General features: G+C 35.5%; 2 protein-coding genes across 2 annotated transcripts in view; both read right to left on the minus strand.

Moving 5' to 3' along the window:
* LOC134822799 (protein ABHD13-like) overlaps positions 1–22,839 on the minus strand; it is a 948,842-nt gene that overhangs the window by 398,038 nt on the left and 527,965 nt on the right. The window lies entirely within an intron of this gene.
* Positions 5,153–22,839, minus strand: part of LOC134823630 (cAMP and cAMP-inhibited cGMP 3',5'-cyclic phosphodiesterase 10A-like) — a gene marked incomplete at its 5' end in the record, with an annotated part of 31,370 nt that continues 13,683 nt past the window's right edge. The window contains 15 exons of the mRNA XM_063835164.1: positions 5,153–5,342; positions 5,544–5,632; positions 5,763–5,846; positions 6,059–6,197; positions 6,514–6,659; positions 6,805–6,960; positions 9,186–9,297; positions 9,570–9,695; positions 9,830–9,951; positions 10,280–10,381; positions 10,672–10,777; positions 11,032–11,138; positions 19,651–19,767; positions 20,045–20,111; positions 22,375–22,433. Of these exons, the coding sequence (XP_063691234.1) occupies positions 5,153–5,342; positions 5,544–5,632; positions 5,763–5,846; positions 6,059–6,197; positions 6,514–6,659; positions 6,805–6,960; positions 9,186–9,297; positions 9,570–9,695; positions 9,830–9,951; positions 10,280–10,381; positions 10,672–10,777; positions 11,032–11,138; positions 19,651–19,767; positions 20,045–20,111; positions 22,375–22,433 (1,722 nt within the window). The remainder of the gene's footprint in view (positions 5,343–5,543; positions 5,633–5,762; positions 5,847–6,058; positions 6,198–6,513; positions 6,660–6,804; positions 6,961–9,185; positions 9,298–9,569; positions 9,696–9,829; positions 9,952–10,279; positions 10,382–10,671; positions 10,778–11,031; positions 11,139–19,650; positions 19,768–20,044; positions 20,112–22,374; positions 22,434–22,839) is intronic.

Raw genomic sequence — 22,839 nt, forward strand, 5'->3', positions numbered from 1 at the left:
AGCTGTAACATAATGTCTGATGGTTGGATATGCTTTAAACTTTTCGGACACTTTCCTTGTAAGTCTATGAGTAAGCTTACCAATTTTTGTTGCAATCGGAGGTCGGGAAGGATACTTAATATCTATTTGTTTGAAGAAAATTGTGCTGGCCGAAATTAGCGCTAAAAAACCATCCTACAGTCGGCACGCGCGGCTCACTGTCGATGGCGCACTACCTACTTGTAGGTTTACAACCTACCAGGACGCGCGCCAAGTTGGACTCGTCGACGGTCCAATATATGGAACAGATATTTTACGAGTATCACCCGTTAAGCCTCGGCACTCGCCGGCCATTTCGAGAAGAAAGCGGCGCGGCGCGCGCTATACTTCGAAGAAATTTATACGAGTAACATACGTCAAAGCTCTACAAATATATTATTTTTCGCCGTAATTTTCGCCCTCAATAATCGCGATTTTTTGTCCTTGTTGCTAGAGCCAGAGGTTCACTTTTATTTTAGACTTTAGTCAACTGTAATATTCGACCATCACCAAGCAAAAGGCGTAGTTGTGTTGCAGTTTTTGTACAAATAAAACATAAATTAAAAACTTTGCAACGTTAATCTAGATCACTATCAGCATATATACAAAAACTAATTCACAAACGTGATATGCACTTTCAAGTTCAACTTAATGTCTCGTATGGAAATTAAATAAATAATATACAGCCTATAAGGCAACAGAATAATCACAGTTATTCCGTCCAGTCTATTAAAATGAGAGCAAAAACATTGAACTATGTTTTCACTCACAATTCTAATTCTAGTAAAATACATACGTTTTATAATTATATGGTTTAAATCTGACATAAATGAGTACAATTGTTCATATTGTAAATTTTAAAAATGAGATGGTCACCGTCAAAATACATCTGCAAAACTAGCAATACTTCAAAGAGGGTCCATCTAGTCTTAGCAGTAAAAAACAAATAAATGAATAATCAATATGTATCACTATCAGTATCATCAAAATATGATGTTCATAGACATATTATGATTATCATCTGCCTAATTGACGGTTACAATTAAAATTTCCATGAGAGAAAATAGATATTTTTGAAGTGTCATAAAGCAGCTAAGTCAGCTCAAAATTAACTTAAACGCTGAAAAAAAAATCGTTTATAAGTTCTATTTTTGTTAAAAATAAACATTAATTTAATTTCTTTTTTGTGTTAAATAATTTTAACAATCATACAACGTAAACTGTAAACAAAAAAGGAAACAAAACATGTATTTTCTGATTTCAGGACTGTTTTCAACGAATATAAGTTAAAGTATACTAAAGTAGATTAAAAAGTACTATACTTGAGCAGCTGATAGTTTTTTAGTCGCATAGTATGAACTTTTGTTTAGATAGATGTTCTTTCTCTGTTCGAATAAGAGTAAGTGACGAATTGTTTTAGGTAAAAATTTAATTGAGTAATTTTCTGACTGTGACGTCCATAATCGTTTTAATACTTTCAATACAGCTATATTATAATAATAACAAATAATTAGAGATTATTGTGGACGTGTCAGCCAGATGATTATTTTATGAAAGTTTTACCAAAAACAGCTCATCACCTAGTCGAACGGAGAAAGAAAATTAATCAAAAGATTTAAAAAAACCAAATTATCATGGTTATAACTTTTTCGTTCTGGACAAGTAAATGCGACAGACAACAGAATCATAATAATGTAATCCAAAAACCTATAAACAATCAAATAGCTTGGGTACCTTGAATCTATATTCAATGAATCTTAATTACAAAATAATTTATGTAAGGTAAACGAATAAACTTATCTACAACTATCTACATTAAATAACAACTAATGGACTTTCTACAACATTAAATAACGATTAATTTGCAATTCACGGCTCAACCAAGTAACGGTTGTTATACAATATTTTTTCAAAGTCCTTTCTTATAGGACAAGTTTATTATTATTAACAAGTTTTGTAGATTTACATTTTTATCAGTTCATCTATTATTAGTTAAATCGTATTCGTTGTTCCCTGTTCTCAAGAAATATAGAAGCTACACTCTATATCCAGATTTAACTAGATTGACCTACTGTTAATCTAGTTCCATAACGTCTGCAAATTCGTCATACAAGAAGTCGCCTCTGTGACCGTATTCGACCAGTGTGACCACTTTCTTTCCACTTAAAGACCCTTTTTCCACTCTACAACGTGCACTGTAGTTGATGGGGCAGTATCACTTTCACTTTAGTATTTTGTTCTCTGTTTAACATGCTCTAGCATGTACTGGCATTATTTGAACGCCAGTTCTTGTATGTGTACATTTCTATATTATTAGTATTACCTTTTGTTATTTTGTGTGCCTTTTTGGAATCTGTATTAGAAAAATTTGAGCGTCTGGGCTGGTGTGTACTATGATTACATTGCTTTGAATTTGTATATTGAATTATATTGTATTTTAGTGCTATGTAACCAGGCGGCAAATTTGAAATGCGTTATGATGGGGTCCGTAGTCCCCACACATAGTATCATGTCCTTGTTTTACTGACTACTTCAATGAAGATCGTACATATATATGAGATCGCGAGTATATATATATACAATCTTACAAAGCAAGATTAAGAGTTATGTAAGCAATAGGAGTCAGCTACGAATCTGCCTGTAAAATGTAGCTAATTCAAATCTAAAAGTGAACCTAGTGGTGGAAATCAGTTGACGATATAATATGAAACTGTCCAATTACAATAATTGCCCTCACAATTGTCTCAGTTTGTGCGGTTCAATCTACCGATTATATCTCTATTTTACCCTATTTTAATCAAATATACACTATATCAGTTGGTTTATGTCCTAAAATGTAGAGTTAACCGGCCAAACAATGCGAATAAAATAAACTATCGCTGTCTATATTTAGAGTACATTCCACTGTATTTGCTGACAGCTCCAGAGGATGATATCTTGTTGTTGTTGTTGTCTCCTCTGACGATCGGTTTAGATGCAAGAGCAGCTCTGTTTGTCTGAACGTTTTGGGCGCCCTGGTTGAGATACTGTTAGAAAGTTATCTAGAATAGGATAAAAAACGTTTTGGGTGCAGTGAGATTTTTAAGGTAATGTGATATTGGGCTTTCTAAAAATATCTGCTGGGAACCTTCACAAGAAAAATCTCGGAGTCGCATTTTTATCTGAAGACAATTGCACAGTTAACACAATTTCGCAGTAAAATCTTACTGCAGGTCTAAGTTTACGAAAGGATTTCTTGGCCCCGGCCTCCTTGTAAGCCACCCCAGGTTCCAGATACTTCCTCATAGGTCCAGTTATCTGTTGTTTCTTGTAGCTCAGCCAGCTGTCGCCCGTCTTCTTGGGGTTGATCCAGGTGTCTGTACCGGCAATCTTCTTGCTCCGGGAGTCCAGCCTGGTGTGTCTGGCCGTGTACCGGTTTTCAAACCCCCCGTTTAGCGATAAACGTTTACCACTGATAGACTCTATTGAGACCTGGGTATTATTTAGAGGCTTTTAAGGCCACAGGGGGGGGGGGGGGGGGGGGGGGGGTCCGAGGTCAATTTTGAGATTTTGAGATATGTTGAAGAGCTCGATCTAAATTTTCAAATGCTTTTGTCCTTACTGTTAACGGGCTCTTCTCTTGTAGTTTTGGGAACAACGGAAACAACAGTTTAGGAGAAGTGGTTTAAAAATAAACTAACTTTTACGACACGAAACATCTGTATTTATATTACCTGCCGTGCCGATCTTAATAACTATTCTGACGTCACACTAATGTTTAGTGCTCGAGCTGACCGAGGTTAAATGAGGCTTAGTCCACCTGCTATGGTCATGTGACCTAGGTCACATGACTTACAACCAATGGACGGCTACCTCGCCTAGTTGTCAACCAATGGTAAAATTCCAGTATATTTTGCACAGCATCTCTTAGTCAGAGCGTTCACTTAAATGCATGGTTGAATGAACTGACCCTAATGGTCCTAGAAAGGTCACGATCAAGACACCTGTGTCCTGTTCAATATCATCTTAATCATAATTATGCAATCCTATTACCTAACATTACCGAAAACAAAGTTTCCTATTTGAAGATATCGCGCGTTGAATTTTGAGGTTTACCTGTAATTCTATTGTAAATGAAAACTTTAAATGCAATTGTGTTCAAAATCTATCTTCTTTTTTAGTTTATGACTTAGAACCTTGTAACTTGCCAACAATGTTCTTAAAGGTATTTTGAGTTTTTGTTATGTAACGATTTATGATATCTTGCTCCAAAGCTGAGATATGAGGTTAACCATGAGCGAGAATTACAAAATTTACAAAATTTAAAATGGTTAACCTCCTAAAAAGAGTTAGGAGCAAAATTACAACAATCGTTACATAACAAACTTTTAAATTTATGTCAGGAACATAAGTTCCAAATTTGAGGTGAAATGGATAAAAGCTCTAGGAGAAGATAGGTTTTTGAGGTGGTAAATAAATTGTTCAGGAGAGTCAAAAGACCATGATTCTGAGAAAATATGTTAACCTCAATTTTCCAACAAATAAAGGACATATAATAGTTCTGTTCACATTGGATGGCCAATTGATACCCATTGATAAGTTTAACTTGTGACGAGAGCAACAAAATGTTAAGAACTGGTTATTTGTGAGGTTAACTGATTAAAAAGGCAATAGTTAACCTCAATTTTACGACAAACTAGGCGCTCTGGGGGGCTAAGGGTGGTGTGCAAGCGTCAGATAGTACGTGGTCTGCCAACTGGCAAAAAACTTTTTTTCGACCTCGGACCCCCCCCCCCCCCCTGTGGCCTTAAAACGTCTATTTAATTGGGTGACACCTAATTTTCGGGTGACTCGTGAGCTGTGAAACTGTTAGCGTTGAAATTTGAGCTATAACTCAAGCTAGGATTAGTGTGAAACATACTGTGGGTGGGAAGAAGGGGGGGGGGGGGGGGCGGGTTCATATTTCCAAGTTTCTATGACTACTTTAGATGACGATGTCTTCTCCGGTGAGGTTGAAGCCAGGGCCCCAATTACAAAGTGACAACATGTCAGCTGCCAGGCTGACCTGTTCATGTTGGGGGGGCGGGGGGGGGGGGGGGGGGGGGGGTGGGAAGAAGAGAATACTCTACTTATAATCAATGTTATTGGTATTCCTTCAGCGCTTTACCTTGTGGGTAGGAAATCTATCCTTGCCAACATTCTTCCCCTTTTTGTTTCCGTTAGTTTTGGTCCGTCTAAGTTTAGCGGCCGGCTTGGTAACCTCCTGATTCTCCACATTATTTGTTGGAATTTCAACAGCTTCGGGACCATGTTTAGCCACTGTCTCCCACTTTTTAAGGTTACTCCTACAGTAAATATAGGTCGTTATTTGGAAGCAAGAGCGCTGTCTTGGTTTTTTGGTTTTTTATAATACGAACAATATACGATAAACATTTACTACGTATTTGTTTATTTGTATATTTTTCAAAAAGTTCAATCATAAACCTATAAACTAATAAAACCTAGACAACAGAAATGATTGGAAAATATCAGTATATATAACTCACAGTGCCCCCTCGTACATAGGTGAGGTTGATGGCATTAATTCGGAGAGAAGCTTGTAAGCTGGCAAACACACCGAGGTTATGAAATCTACCTGAGGTTATCAAGGTTAAATACTGCTAAACACAGAAATCGATCAATTACAAAACCGAAGTTATTCGTTTTACTGTGGGTGGTTCCAAACTGCTAGTTTGTAAAAGAATCAGCCAACTGGAAAAATAAACCTGGCTTTGAGCTGTTTGGGTTTCTGCTTTAGCACGGTCCATCAAAGGTAGAGGTTCGAACCCAAGAGCCTTTTCCTGGTCTCCCTGGAAATGGTTTATTGAATTTATTCGTGCAAAACTGACTATCATAAATTGTAACTGAACTACCAATTTGGTAAAGGGCTGGCATGTATCAAAATGCATAATAAATATTTGTCATATAAGTGTGCCTGATTGAGAAACTATCCGCTCTACTGCAGTTTAATAAGTTCAGCATAGTACTATGTTTACAGTACAATGTACAATAAGTGCAGTACCTGGTTGTGGAATTCTTCATTTATATGCTCCACAACGATCTTCTGAACATTCCATGGTTTGGTTACCGCACAGAGATCACAACAGGTCATGATCAGAGCTCTGAGTCTCTGCTTGTGTTCCCTGTCATCAGAGTTGAACCTGCAGATAAGGTTCATTATAACTGACATCAGACAAAATTGATCTTCATATGTTGGATATTTTCAAATTCTAATATCCTGGGCCGGAATTTCAGTTTTGAGGTAAATTGCCGAAGAATGGAAAAATCGTATTCTCCCATTTTTTGTCCCATTTTCAGTTTTTAAAGACGGAATTTCCCCGACAGAAATTTCACAGTTTTGACCGAATTTTTGTCCAGAAACTAACTAGTCAGTCAACTTTAGATGGCATATGACACAATTGAGGTGGTTTACTACAGAACGCTTAATACAAAAAAAGAACATAATGATAAACTTACAAATTCTTGTTGTGAAGCTCTCTTAAAGTGGTCCTATTGTCGAAGTAAAGAGCAAGATCAGTTGCTATGATAGCGTGCTTCATGATCGCGATTACGTTAACATAGTCATCTGGCTTCAGATTAGCAAACACGTTCAAATCTTTTTGCTGAAAAATTAAAAGTTTTTTGTCAAACACAGTCTTGTAATGGCACTTTGTTCTTATATTATTAAAACCTTATCAAAGTTTCCATAGCAAAATGTGAATCAAGCGTTCAATAACAAAATCTATAGTATTGGAGAGTGACTTTTACCATGAGTAACTGGAGGGTCTGTTCGTAGTGATGATTCTCCATGATGCTGCTGGAGTAGATAGCAGAGAGGGGGTGTGCGGTAAGCTTCATGAAGCTGTTCGTGTAACCTCTGTGGTCTAGATCATGACAAATGCACCCTACAAATAAGGCTAACATCTGAAAAACAAATCAAGTCAGCCAACAAAGTCAGCCAACAAAGTCTATATTAATAGAACAAGAAATTTTCTTAATTTGATAGAGATTTCTGCGTTTTTTCGTTCGGCTTATTTGTTTTAATTTTGATGAAAAACAAATCCGTGTTTCGAGTTCATGAATCAGTTTTGAGCAACTGAGAAACAGAGGCAACACATTAGTGCGGAGGGAGCGTATAAACACTATTGGCCGTTTTCTGCACATATTTGCACTAACAGTAGAGTGGTTCATTTTACCAAAAGTTGTTCAAATAATTAGACATCATATCTTATTAGTTGCTCTATAGGGTCAGGAACGACCAAAAAAATTTTTTTGACTCTAGTGTTCCGGATATGGTCCGCACATGCCACGCCCATTTTTATAGCGTTTCTTATACAGGTAAAATAGGGAAAATCGCATTTTTTAACATGAAAGCGTCATTTCTGTGCTTTGAGACTTTCTACTCTAATATAAATGTGATGATGGCATTTCGTTTAAACATATTTTCAAAACTCTGTGACCACGCCCTGGCCGTGGACCACGCCCCTATTTCTTATACACATAAAAACACGAAAATCGCAGATTTTTAAATGATTGGATTGATTTAGAGCTTTGAGACTTTCTACTCGAATATAAATGTGACCCAAGCATTTCGTTTGAACATGGTTTAAAATTCCTCCCCAGTCCCATTTTCAGTCTTTGCAATAGCCAATATTTGATTACAGTCCTCTTGGACAGCCACTATGGCAAGTCGATTAACACTCCCAAACCCTCTCAAATTTGGTAATAATTTAGCATCCTCGTACTTGGCTTCCCGAGCAAGCTTCTTCTCGACCACAGCCTTGGTTTTGAAGTCCCGAGTTGAAGAAATCTGCGCATCCCAGTGATGGAGTAGAAACTGTCTGTCATCTTTATGGACTCTAGAGGTGAAGATGAGGGATCTATTTGAGATGTCAAAAAGCCCTGTGTCTTGAGGACGTCTCCAAAACCAGCATACTCCCAAACGGACACGACATCGTTCTTCACAGTAACTCTAGCTAACTCTCCCGCAGCATTACCGAAATTGTGCTCAAGAATAAAGAAGAGTCTCTGTAGAACAACTTGGTTAGTGGGTAGCTTGGAGTCAGGGATTCTGTCGAGGAGCTTTCCTATCAATGGAATCTCTCTTCTAGGCTTTCTTCGCTTTCCTTTGGAGGTTGACATTGTTGGTTGACTGATAATTACTCATCGTTTTTAGTTCTTTTAAACGTTATTGCCGGTGTCAGCACTTACCAGGGTTTGTTATGTGACTCGTGGACGCTACAAGGATGTCAAGGGCCAGATCTTGTTCAACATTCATTGACCATGGACCATGGTCCATGGTGTCCATGGTGTCAACGGTATCTTTTGGCTCACATTTCTGGACCTCGTTAGTCTTTAGTCATGTTATGCTGATCCAGTTAGTGACGAGCTATGAAGTAATCATTCGATCTCATTAATACTGATCCTATCAATGACGATCTATAGAGTTATCAAATTTTAAACCATGTTCAAACGAAATGCTTGGGTCACATTTATATTCGAGTAGAAAGTCTCAAAGCTCTAAATCAATCCAATCATTTAAAAATCTGCGATTTTCGTGTTTTTATGTGTATAAGAAATAGGGGCGTGGTCCACGGCCAGGGCGTGGTCACAGAGTTTTGAAAATATGTTTAAACGAAATGCCATCATCACATTTATATTAGAGTAGAAAGTCTCAAAGCACAGAAATGACGCTTTCATGTTAAAAAATGCGATTTTCCCTATTTTACCTGTATAAGAAACGCTATAAAAATGGGCGTGGCATGTGCGGACCATATCCGGAACACTAGAGTCAAAAAAATTTTTTTGGTCGTTCCTGACCCTATAGAGCAACTAATAAGATATGATGTCTAATTATTTGAACAACTTTTGGTAAAATGAACCACTCTAACTAACAGTTGTTTTTCGAATTTTTTGCACAGTTCGGAACTTCCCGCACAATTTTTCACAATTCTAGTTTCATATTAATCAAAATTGGATCTAACTATTGATAATTCGAATGCTTTCAGGACAATTGGTGGCTGATCATGGATCATTTTAAAACGCCCAGCACCGCCATTATCCTATCCTTGTAATCATAAGATACGGTAATAATATTACGAAGTATGTTATCAATATATAATTCTGTAATAAATATATGTAATACACACCTCATTAGTAGTAAAGCACATGACTTGGTTTGACTTTAATATCGAGTACATACAGTTAGCCACGCAGAAGGCATGTTCCCAATTATGGTACGCTACTTTTCGGTAGTTCTTCCTGAAGATAAAAATGGAGGATTTGAGCAGTATTCGAGCGTTTATCTTGATGATATAATCACTAAAAGAGTGCATATATTATATAAGCACTTTGATACACAGGATAAAATGGTTAACACCGAATTCTAACTGTCTAATGATGTAGTATTGGAGATGATCGGTACTAATTTGGTCTTGTCAAAGCATATGAGCACATGATTGTACCATGTATCTGCATCCTATAAAAGGAGTGGGTAACAAGTATTTGAAATAATTTGCCATAATTTAACGAACTTGACAGTAAGTGTGAATCTAATAAGTAAGTCTCTGTCGTAGAGTCCCGGGAAAAGGTCCTCAAATAGTCCGATAAAAAGTCTGACTTGAGTCTCCTGACTGCAACTCCACGTGTCAAAATCGTACCTGACATAATAATAATATGGCAACATGTGGGTCTAAATCATGTGATCCGTATTGGAATTAACCACACGAGAGTAAACATTCAGTATTACTCATAAGAGTGGGCAGTATTCAGGGTAGGTAAACTAGTAAATAACCTGGAGAGCTGAAAGGAAGAGACCTGCATAGGAGGCAGGGCGGTAATGACGTCACACTCATCCTGTGAACAAACCCGGTAGTAGTTCAAAACGCTCATGTTTATCTCTCGAGCCGTCAGCATCTGTTAATTAGTATCTGGTTATTTAAACAAGTCGCTGGTTTTCGAGCTTTACTTTTTAGCTTTCGGACAAAGTGAACCACAATAACTCACTCTAGCCAGCACAAAGTGAACCACAATAACTCACTCTAGCCAGTACAAAGTGAACCACAATAACTCATTCTAGCCAGCACAAAGTGAACCACAATAACTCACTCTAGCCAGTACAAAGTGAACCACAATAACTCACTCTAGCCAGTACAAAGTGAACCACAATAACTCACTCTAGCGAGTACAAAGTGAACCACAATAACTCACTCTAGTCAGTACAAATTGAACCACAATAACTCACTCTAGCGAGTCTCCTTTCCAGATTGTTAGTATAGAGAGCTAGGCCACAGAAAACTGTCAGCGTGTAAAACGCTCGCTCGTCACTCAGGGAAAATCCTCGCTCCTTGGAAGTATATGTAATCAGTCAACTACCTATGTAATTTGTTAGCAAATTGACCAATAAGTTCTTGCTATTGAGAACACTCGGCGGTGAATGGTGGTGAAGCAACGTCAGCATTTGGAATGCAGCCCTCTGTTTTATAATAAACTGGGTTATTCTAACATTCGTGTGTGCAGAAATACCTTAACTCCAAAAATGTTTTGACGTCAATTATGGGGGCCAACTGCAGTTTCTGAGGCTATTTTCACCTCAATATTAATTAATGTCCAACATAAAAATATAATAAAACTTACAAGTTTTTTATTGACCATTTCCGTGACCCCTATTATTCCCTTATCAGAGTGTATTGGTATACACAGTAGATTACGTGTCTTGAAGCCTGTCAGCTTGTCAATCTCCCTGTTTGGATGGAACCGGTTAAGATAATGATATGTCATTGAACCCAAATTGTTAAATTAATATGCGCACTATTTGTTACTCAGTATTATAAGACTTACGGCGATTAGTTTCTTGCGTTAGGGAAATAGTTGACCCTTACTTCAACAATTGACAGGATCAATATTGATCTTTGAAATGTTTACGATTTTCTATCCCAAATTCGGGCACCCGAATATTGCATCTGCACTGCATGACAGGTGATTTCACCCACTTACTTATTAAATCGCTCGTCACTGTCCACATCCTCGATCCTGTTAACATTTCCTGTCTGAAAGGTGTCTCCAATAACCCCTTTCTTACTAGGTGTCCGTATAGTCGAGCTCTGAAACAGACAAATTTTGTCAGAATTTAATGCTTTATTTTAAGAAGATTCGCTTATTGCAACATTTAGAGGCTTAAATAAAAATATAGGCCTTGGCGAATAAATCTCAGGATTACCTTGCAAAAACGTCAGGATTTAAAGCTTTTTTTCATTTAATGGCCTAAAAGACGCTGCTGTCTGATGCTAAAGTGCAGTTATATTTTTGACTCATGTTTGTGTTATTGATTTTTAGATTTAAAAATAAAATAAAGTGCGCTTTTATAATACAGCTTTATTATTCGAGGTAATGGATGCAACGAGTGCGAGTGCTCGAAGTGAAAATATAATATTAATGTAATAAAGTTATCTAATATTTAAAACAATATGATAATATGGCTCTCTTATCTAAAGCAAACCGGCAACCGCCCAGTGGCAGTGTGACGCCTGTTGCATATTGCGTCAAAAAACACCCTTAAAATCATCCTTACATATTACTAAGTGAACCTACAAATATTCTAAGTTACTTAGCAGTCTGGTCGTCGTTAATTAACATCTTTCTTGACAATTGTATTTGTGTAGCTAGGAAAAATTAAATTTAAAGTTTGAGCTGATTTGGTTATTACAAAACGCTAGGACGTCGACCAGTGCATGCTCGACAGTAGATTAAATTTTGAATCGTCCGTTGTCGGATGTGTACAGGATATACTAGGATAGTAGTAATGAGAGAGGCAAGGTGATCTTCATTCCTTCAAGCTGTCAAGCAGCAAATTTACCAGTGTTCACGCATATCATTATATAACTTGCTACCTTTTAAGGCCAGAGGGGGGGTAAAAGTCGATTTTCCAGTTTTCACATATTTGATTAGAGCTGCTGAAGACGAACAAGAGGAAAAAAACAGGACCGAAATCTGACCTTGCGTTTTTAAGATATCGCGCGCCAAATATTGAGGTTTACATGTAATTACATGTAAAACTTTAACTTAAACTGTAAAAAGTTAAAACGCCCTAAGTTGAGAAGACTGGCCACACCCAGGAGCTGAAACTTGGCACAAGTGTTCCTTAGACTGTTTTACACAATTCTATTGTACAAAATTTTTATATTTGCTTCTGTTCTTGAGATATGAGGTTAACTTTACCCCAAATTCAACAGTTTTTCGACAGTTAACCTCATAACTCAAGAACAAAGGCAAATATCAAAATTTTGTACAATAGAATTGTGGGTGACAACCCAAGGAACACCTGTGCCAAGTTTCAGCTTCTGGGTGTGGCCAGTATTCTCAACTAAGGGACGTTTGTATGAAAAAACCTGTTTTGAGTAAAAAGAGTTTTGGTGTTTTTATTTCACTGCCAAAATCTCAAATTGTGCATTATTTTCCGTATTTAGTAGCGTCTCCATACAATTTTTGCTTTAAGGTGAGAAGATGTTTATTGAGATACTTTATGTTGGGAAAATCAATATCATAAACCAAAATTTGTCTAAAAATGAGGTTAACTATCACGATATTTTGTAGTAGTAGTAAAAATATGATTGTTAACCTCACTATAGACCATATAACAATGGAATTGGTTTATCAATATATTGTTAGACATGTAATGAAAACATTTGCCCAGTGTAACAATTAAGATTTTGAGGTTAACATGTGATTGACTGGGCCGATATTCAACAAATGAGAGGTTAACCTCATTTTTTAGCTATTCATGGGTGAACTCTTCTACTTATATATGGTCAGTCCTAATCACCTTTGTCTCATGATCATATTTGAGGCATTGGAATACAAATAGATACATCACTGAGATATTGTGGTACATAACAAAAGTAAGAATCTTGTGTAAATAATTCTTAAACTACCAAATGATATGGTTAACCTCATTTTTCAACACTTTCTCGAGATAAAATGAAGTAAATCAGCACTACATCTATTAAGAATTTTGTATGTCGTAATCTTACGATAAAAATAACAACTCTATCACCTAATCTATTTTCGCTATACCTAAATTAAGAGGTTAACCTCATTTAATCACGTTTGGATATTACTTTTTCTGATAATTATGAACCTAAAATTTAGAGTTTACATTTGCTGACCGAAAAAAACAAAAAATTATGGAGTGTAATAAAATATTAACCTCAATTTTATTAACCTCAATGTTGTATAATCAATTTTGTGAAAATCGGTTAACCTCAATTATAAAAAAAAAGTTAAGCAGCTACAAATATGTGAATAGCAGCAATGTTTTTGTCATCGAAAATTAAATTGATTTAGAAAATAATATTTTGGTCGATTTTTTTTGACCCCTTACCCCCCCCTCTGGCCTTAACCTTCTAGCGATTGGCATTAGTGGACAGTAAGCTAAGAGGTCAGGGGAGAGTGAAACCTTTGAGTTCTTAACTTCCTTTCATTTTATTCCTTTCATCTTTTAAAGCATTTAATTTCAGAATGGATCTTAAACTTTGTTCCATTTGTCTTTATTCGACCTTTGATATTTTTATGAAATACTCCTTTCATCTTTTAAGGTATTCATTTGTCTCGAATTTCCTTTTACTTATGGCCTTCTGATGCTACTATAACGGGCACTTTGCACAATTATTTTGTCTTTAGTAAATTTATACAGGTATGTTAGTTCCTCACAAAACAATTACTATTAGATATATCGTACCGGAGTGTTAAAATTGGAATTATAATCGCAGGACAACAAAGCTATTTTCATTACTCTTGTTAAACTACTCGTTATTTCTCTTGTCAATTACAGCAACTCTCTTGTTCTAAGTTGGTCTAAGTTGGTCTAAGTTGGTCTAAGTTGCTCTTAGTTGGTCTAAGTTGGTCTAAATTGGTCTAAATTGGTCTTTTACATTACAACAAATTCAACTAAGTGGCGATTCATACTTCGCTACCGAAATCATAATAAGCTACCACACTAGAAAAAGACTAAGTTATAACACTAATTTTCCAATTAAACTGGTGAATGACATTTAACAATTAATTAACATCTAGTAACCAGAAATTATTATTCATTCAGGTAATATTTCTGGTAGAAATATAACCTGAATTTTCATATTTACTTGACGTTAATATTTTAATGAAATAAAATGATCGAGTTTATAATTACATAACGCCTGTGTTACTTAGTCAGTGCCAGTTTAATGAAGTGGTGACAACTGACAAGAACAGTTAGGAGTGGCGTGGTGGGGGGGGGGGGGGGGGGGGGGGGGCAACCTCATTTTTGTCTATCGATATTCGACCAAAAGTTAAGGAATAAAGGGGTCATTTTCATCATTTGGTCAAAATCGGTCAAAATCGAAAAATTAAAACATAACTATTAGTATATAATATAATAGCTGTACAGTGTACTTGCTAATTAATCAGAGGACGGCAATCACGATGGCGATGTTTATTTTCACCATAACTCAAGTTTTAGCTGTTTTTAAGGCTTAAAAACAGCAATGCCAATCGATGCCATGCCCATTTGACTAAAAGTTGGGGAATAAATGGGCAACAGGGTTGTCCCCCACCCCTAGTTTTTTAACCATGGTTTCACTGCGCTAAATATGCTAAACGATCATTTTATAATTTAATCATTTCTAAAAGGTTTCTTTGAACAGTTTCGTTTAATATAGAGTATAGACATCTCTCCCTGCTTTAATTTCATGTAGTTCCAAATGCTTTTCGAATATTGAAGATTACGCCTCAGCTAAATTTGCTTGAAATGGAATGGATGGATCATAATTCTATTGCACTATTAAACTTACGCTAAAAACTTGATTAAAGCTTTTCGCGTCTCATCTTCCTCTTAATTTTATTGTTCAGCCATTAAGCTGACTATTGTGTTTCTGAGGTTTTATGTCTTTTAATTTCCAAGCTACCATTATATTCTCAGTATAGTCTGTTTAATAATATTTTCTCCTACTTCTTCTACTTTCTCCTACTTCTTCAACTACAGTCCTCTTTCAGTTCCTGTGAAATAAGGGCTGTTGTTGAAAGACATACGAGATATTACTTTCACGAGACTTTCTGAACTAAATATCATCATTAACCTGGATTTATAATCAGCTGCTACATGATAATATATTCCTTTTAAGTTTCAGTACCTTCAAGAGCCTCTGAGGGCTAGTAAGAATAGTACTTACAAAAAATACCCCAGCGGAGTGAAAGGAGGACGTACTTGATACTGTTGTCCTGATCCCAGCCAAACCTACTCTAAGTATTCTAGTAAGTATATATAGTAAGCAATATTAAAACAGTAACTGCCATTACTATTAGTGTCTAAAATTTACTGCATACGTTCCCCGGCTCTTCACTGATCAGTCAATTAAACGCTACTGAGCAGCTGCTTATAAAAGGTGATAACATTGACGATTGTAATGACTTACAATTAGTAATAACTTATAATGACTTAGTACAATTATTTAACTTACGATCAAGACTGGAACTCCCAAGTTTTTAAAAATTTTGGCTTAAATGTTCTCCAGTTAGGCAGTTAAATTTAAAGCCTGTCGACCTCTTTTTGGCTTGTTTGGTAATTATGATATTTTGAAATGCTTACATTCCAGTAATGACTGGTATTTAGTCTGGGAAAAATCAACAATCAAATTTTCCATTAAACCTGGTATGTCTCTATGTGTGGCATATTATGATTTCCCTCGTGCTGTTCAGCAAACACACTTGGAATTCTACTTTCTTTAATAATCGCTAGTCTATCATTTGTTTCTGTATTATCTCAATTCTGAACAAGTGAATTGTGCTTTTTAATTATAAAATTTGGACAAATCATGTTTATAAAACTAAAAGCGTGCGAAAAATATCCCTGTATTACGTTAATATTTAACGATCAAAAGAGTTTAATATTAAAATAGTAAAACAGCAATATAGTATTCGATTTAACACGTTAAAGTCTACGCGGAACCATTTTGATGTCAGACTTAAATTAAATTTTCCTTATGCAGGCATTAAAGTTAGAAAACGAATCAAGATGGTTCCTTCCTGTCCAAAATATTAATTAAATTCAAGTGCTTCAGATAGTAAAATGCATCTGCGGGACGATTTTACGGAAATCAAATCAATTTTACTTAAAGTAAGGTCGACTAAAGGACTAAATGATATTCGATTCAATTTCAAATAATATTTCAGTTATGGTAATCTTTCTTCGCTTTTATGAGTGGGTCGATCATATAGTTTGATAGGTGGGGACGGAGTGAGTATAGTATGGAGTTTTGTAAAATATTGTAGGTATTTCACAGTTATATTGATAGTTATATTTATAGTTATACAACAGATTATTTTAACATTGTAAATTGCAGCTATGTAAGCTATTGTATTTGTAACATCCTGTCTATACTCTATGACAAAGGCGTGTGCCGAAACGTCGACAACTATTTGTTTTGAAACACTGAGTGGAGACTCTCACTTCGTCCCCAACTATCAAACAATATTTGAGTTATCCATTTCAATACTTATGTAAAACATAGCACACATAAGTTATTGAGGCAGATTGGTGGGGTTTCGGTTTATTAAATATAAATATATATATACGTTATAAATATATATATATGTACGTTACGTACATATATATATGTACGTAACGTCTTTTACGAATATTTCCTTTAGTGGCGTGACGTATAATTTTTGTTTATGAACTATAGTTTTATTACATTATTAGACTTATATCGATGGTGGCGCATGGTTCCAGTTTTGTTTAGCCTCGACCGAGGCTTTTTGTATTAGTTTATTGTTCGTTAACCGACAAGTTTTCTGATATTACTTTACATACATTTCTGGCCCCTTGTAAATACTAAGCAAGTAACTTAGTGACTACTAAGCAAGTAACTTAGTAACTATTAAGCAAGTAACTTAGTAACTGTTAAGCAAGTAACTTAGTAACTGTTAAGCAAGTAACTTAGTAACTATTAAGCAAGTAACTTAGTAACTATTAGGCAAGTAATATAACTTAGTAACTACTAAGCAACTAGCTTAGTAACTATTAAGCAAGTAACTTAGTAACTATTAAGCAAGTAACTTAGTAATTATTAAGCAATTAGCTTAGTAACTATTAAGCAAGTAACTTAGTAACTACTAAGCAACTAGCTTAGTAACTACTATGCAATCTAGGTAAACTATAGGTAAAAATATAATATTAATCATAAGCTAAAATGTACTAATCTTTGTATTCTAAATGGGGAAAAAGAAGAAACATTGTCAGTCAGTCGAGAAAATTGTCAGTAAGGCTATATGGCAGCTTTGTAGATGTTGTGACTTTGCTAGTAGTGGTCCCAGGCTTGCGACTGGAATTGCGGTGTTAAATCGATTTAATGGTATACCAACGATCCACCTCCCACTTGTTGTTTGGTACTTAGCATTAATAGTCTTAGCTGTAGCCATTTATAGCAAGAATCTTAAAACTAAAGGGGATGACAAGGAAAAGAGGAAGGAAAAAGAATAACGGAACAAACAATTAATTAAAGTATTTATAGGAGCATTAGATATTGTAATTACAAGCTTCAATAATAAATCACTGACTAAAACTTCTAATTAAAATGACACTTGGTACGCTCGCCCATTTTCACTGGTCAGTCTGAACTTCGGTTTAGCACGTTGTACACTTATTCACCTAAGTTTCAGAATTTGTTCAGTTTAGCAGAGTTAGTACCCGTGTTTCAATAAATCAAAAGATATCAGGGGAGTTCTTTAATAATGTTATGGTCATCTAGAATACCGAACTTCCTGAAAACGTTATCATATTTCCTCAGACAACGTTTAATGCCTTTAATCAGTCTATCACGGCTATATCCTCTATCAATTAGAATTTTGAATATTTTGTGAAGATGGGAGGTAAAGATATCCAATCTAGTGCAAACATTACCATATCTAAGAACTTGACTTGAAAAAACGTTGTAGCCAACCTCGGTTGGGATGTTACTGTGAGGAAATGTAAGGGATACAACATGAAAATTAAAATCATCAGTTTTGTTATACACTGATATTTCTAGTCCTTCTGTGGAAATATTAATATTTAAATCAAGGTAGTTAATGATTTTATTATTGGAACCAGCTCGCTCCATCTCCAATGAATTAGGATAAATATCTTTAATCAATTGATGAAAGTAAAGGTAGTTAATAATAGATAAATCGTCAACATATCGTTTATTATTGGATAATATCTTTGCTAATCCCATTTTCTTTTCCTGAAGTAAACGTTTCATATAATTAAATTCCTTTTTGCCAACAGTGAGATCAGCTATAGGGGAACTTGAATTTCCACCCATAGGAATACCCTTGGTTTGTATGAATACAATCCCACCGAAGACGACATAAGTGTTATAAATAATAAATTTAACAGCCTCTTTTAGGTCATCTTGACTAAAGCAGGCATGAGAATCATAGGTTTTATTGGAAAAGAAACATGTATTACTGTCTCTTTTAGAAATACAAATATATTTATTACGGTCTGAAAATATTAAATCAACAACTTCATTAATCATATTCTCTACTTCAATCAAGTCTAATCTGGTATAAAGAGTAGTAAAATCATATACTTGTATATTATAAACATCGCTATTTTTGATAGCTTCAAGGAATTCACTTGAGGAATCTATGCTCCAAAACATGTTTATACCGCTGTTGTTGTAGATTGCCTCGCAGTATTTCTTGAAGTATTTCCTCAAAAGTTTCAGACAACAGTTAACTTGGACGTTAAGTTGTTTCGTAACGCAAAAACGGGCACCTGCAATGAACCTCGCCTTGTAAGGGTTCTTATGAAGCTTAGGGTTCCAGAAGATGCGTGCTAGTCGCAAGTTTTTATCTTCAACTTGTACATTAAATCTCTCCTTTAGACTCTCAGATATTTTATTGACATAATGAGTCTCGTCTTCGCTACAGGGTTTATATGTATCATTACCTATACATTCTAGAGTATTAGGATAATACAGCAATCTCTAATTTGGGGACAAGGGAACAATCCCTCACTGCTATAACTCTATCAATTTCCAAGTTAGGCAAGTTGCGTATCCGTTGTCCTGCACTCTGCAGTCTGCACCAGACTTTTAAAGATACGATAACTTTAACTACACCCCTCAACTCTCATATACAGGAATTAAACATCATATCATATCATATCATCATATATAACACCCTATAAACCCCTCACAAAACCTCAATTCATTCCCATACTTTACACTTTTACACATGTTGTCCCAACTCACCCTCTTCTAATTTGATTGCCTCACAATCAGATAATACAATTGAGTAAAGGAGTAGATCCTTGCGGTGTGTCTACGTTTTAGCAATCAAAACTCACTTTCCGAGCAAATATTCACGAGCCTATATTGTCTTTTTAAGGAGTCGGTATCCTGGCGTTCATAAAAATAACCTTATGCTCGTATGGAGACAGTAACATCAATTTGAATGCTTAAATTCGGTATACAGTATACACTATGAATTAGCCTGGCAAATTAGTATAATAATTTGTATACTAATTTAGAAGTACAAAGCTTTTTAATTTACATAAATAAATTATAAATTAAATTTAAAAAATATGCTGATTACCTTTGACTCGTCGCTGCCCGCACCAATATCAAATGCTTTGGCGTAGAGTTCGTCTGTTTCTTTATCGATCAAAAACAGAGAACATCTTTCTGCGTTTATCAAATCTTTTGCTTGTTCCTGGATGGATAATTATAGATTAATAGTACTTACGGTGTAATAGTATACTTTTAGTGTACTATACTACAGTAAAACACCGATTTACCGTAGTTTTGGGAAAGGAAAATAGTACAAAGAAAAGCAAGTCAACTCTCTTCAAGTCAACTCTTCCATTTCATAACATCAAAGATTTATTATCAAAACATTAAAAGTCAATTTAAAGAATAAACTGTTGACAGGATTCTACTATTTACGTTATTTGTTTTCAAAGTGTAATCAGACAAATAGACCCTCTCACCAGAATCTGATCAATAACAGATAGATCGTCAGCTGTTTTGCCCTGCACAATATCCGTGTATAACGACCTGAAAACGAGTCATGCTTTAGATTTACCTGTTATAAATCAAGAGGCTTGCATATAATGAACATATTGACACGGGAGCAGAGTTGAGTCTGTACGGAACCTAGTAGTTTCAGATCCTTGTTTAACTTGCCGTTCAGCAAGGTCATCCACTACTTTAGCCCGGCGAGGCACATAACTCCCTCTACAACTCCATGACAAATGTTTCATATATACTAGCCGAGTTCACAAGAATATATCCTTGTGTTTGAGAAGAGCTCGTTAGAACTGCTTCCTTTCCCTTCAGTATCCCACAGTCTCTCGAGTTTCGTAACTGCCAGAGAACTCTCTTAAACAATTACTAGACTCGGTGATTATAAATCAAGAGGCTTGCATATAATGAACATATTGACACGGGTGCAGAGTTGAGTCTGTACGGAACCTAGTAGTTTCAGATCCTTGTTTAACTTGCCGTACAGCAAGGTCATCCACTACTTTAGCCCGGCGAGGCACATAACTCCCTCTACAACTCCATGACAAATGTTTCATATATACTAGCCGAGTTCACAAGAATATATCCTTGTGTTTGAGAAGAGCTCGTTAGAACTGCTTCCTTTCCCTTCAGTATCCCACAGTCTCTCGAGTTTCGTAACTGCCAGAGAACTCTTTATATCATAAAAGTAGACATAAGACAGTAATCAGTATTATCTCCCTTTTATTGAGTTTAAAGTTGATTGTTTTCAAGTTTTTAACGCAAAGAACGCAGCAAACCACATAGGTCGACACATGATGTCATTAAAAAATTAATTTTGTATCATACAGACTTTGTTGTAACTTGTATGAAAAGCATTAATATCTTATTTTTTGAAGAAAAAGTGACCTAAGAGACCAGCCAACGGTCAATCCTACCGATTTTTGGGTTTTGGTAATTTGTAAAATTAATGCTTAAATATATAAAAGTATAAAGTAGTCACTATACTAGTTGGGTTGTCGAATGTCGAAGTATTCTACAGCATTAACAGGAGGAATATTCTATATCCGTTCATTATATCATTTCGTTGTTTTGATTGTTCTAGCGCGTTAGTTACCTGCTTTGTGTTCCTTTTGACTATTGTTTGCTTACAAGCCGGCTTGTTAGCAAAAAGCATCACATACATAGTCAACATAGATAATAATTCGTACTGCCTCATCACATTGTTCAGTTATAATACACATAATATGTAAGCTTTGTATTGCCACGCCTCATGTAGTTGCTCACCAAACATTTACGGTGTATACAGTACACATTACCCTGATCAGCATTGAATATTAATATACATATTTTTTAATGATTTGTTTTTTTCTATTTGCTTGTTTGCTTAGGGACATTTTCCGATCACTTAATTGTTTACATGGCTTAAAATCAAACGTCACTGATTGAGAGACGTGAGATACCGCACTTTATGGTTGGAAATTACACTGACATCTAGCGGAATTTCCAGTTTTGAGTTTCTCAGTTGAAATTATACGGATAATTTTTTGAAAAGAGCAGGAAGTTACAAACTTATATTCTTATCGAGGGGGCCCTGACAGACGGAGCTGCCATCAAGAAGAACAACCCGTAGATGTCACAATCTTCTGGCCGTGTTTGTTGATGGTCAGATTGGTAAAATAATGACTGAAGTCTGAATCTGAGACCTATAATTTGCCTGGTAACTGCATTACATATTTCGAACTACTTTTGGCCGGTCGTATCGATCATGTAAACAAAGCGCGCGGCGCGCGCCTTCTATCAGTTTCTGTCACGGTGGATGCTGAAATATTTAAATATAAACTTCGCGCGTTCCAACTCTTCCAAAAACCAAAGTGACCGCCTCTACAGATACTGGCACGAAGTAACAAATCGCGAGATTAATTTTACTTTCAAGCGACACAGTCAACACATTGCATCTAATGAACCGAGAAGGTAACTGTTTGCATTGTTTAACATGCAGTCAAACGTAGGCGAACTTCCAATTCATTTCACCCGTGTAAGGTACATGCTATATCCGTGATATGACATCATTTCAATGAACATTCACACTTCCCCTTGCTCTTGAGCAAGCAATTGTGGTGAAAATTCAACAGAAGGCCCGTTAACATAGATATAAAAATGAATGTATGAGTTTATCGTTTTTAATCGATAACAATGTAGTCAAAACATTGAATGGCTCTCAAACTTGATTTACTGTACAGTGTACACTGTACAGTAGTGTTTCAAGTGTTTGAATACAGTACAGTGTTATATAAGGTGTAGCTAGCAAACTCACTTCGTTACGTTTAGTAGTAGGTCGTTAAAATCCGTCTGATGTTTTACTGCTTCATACAACTGAATAAATCATTTATTTTAATGATTGAACGATTCGTTTACTTAACAAATATATTTTACAATCATCAATTAATGTTGAACGCAACCCACACATTGATAATTGCATTTGATGAATTTGATGAATTTGATGAATTTGATGAATTTGATGAATTTGATGAATTTGATGAATTTGATGAATTTGATGAATTTGACCAATTTTATCAATTATTATGCAAGTTCATAACAAACTTGAATAATAATTGAGTTTAAATATAATCTAATATAGCATTAAAGCAATTAAGCTATTAAAATGCGGCAGAGTAAAGATTGTATTGGTCATAAATTATGTAATTTTACGTTTTGAATTGAATTGTAGGAATCGTGAAATTAAATTGAACTCATTCAAGGATCTCTAATCAGTGCTGAA

This window comes from Bolinopsis microptera, chromosome 11, assembly GCF_026151205.1.
Source record: "Bolinopsis microptera isolate Bmic1 chromosome 11, MBARI_Bmic_1.0, whole genome shotgun sequence".
NCBI classification, from domain to species: domain Eukaryota; kingdom Metazoa; phylum Ctenophora; class Tentaculata; order Lobata; family Bolinopsidae; genus Bolinopsis; species Bolinopsis microptera.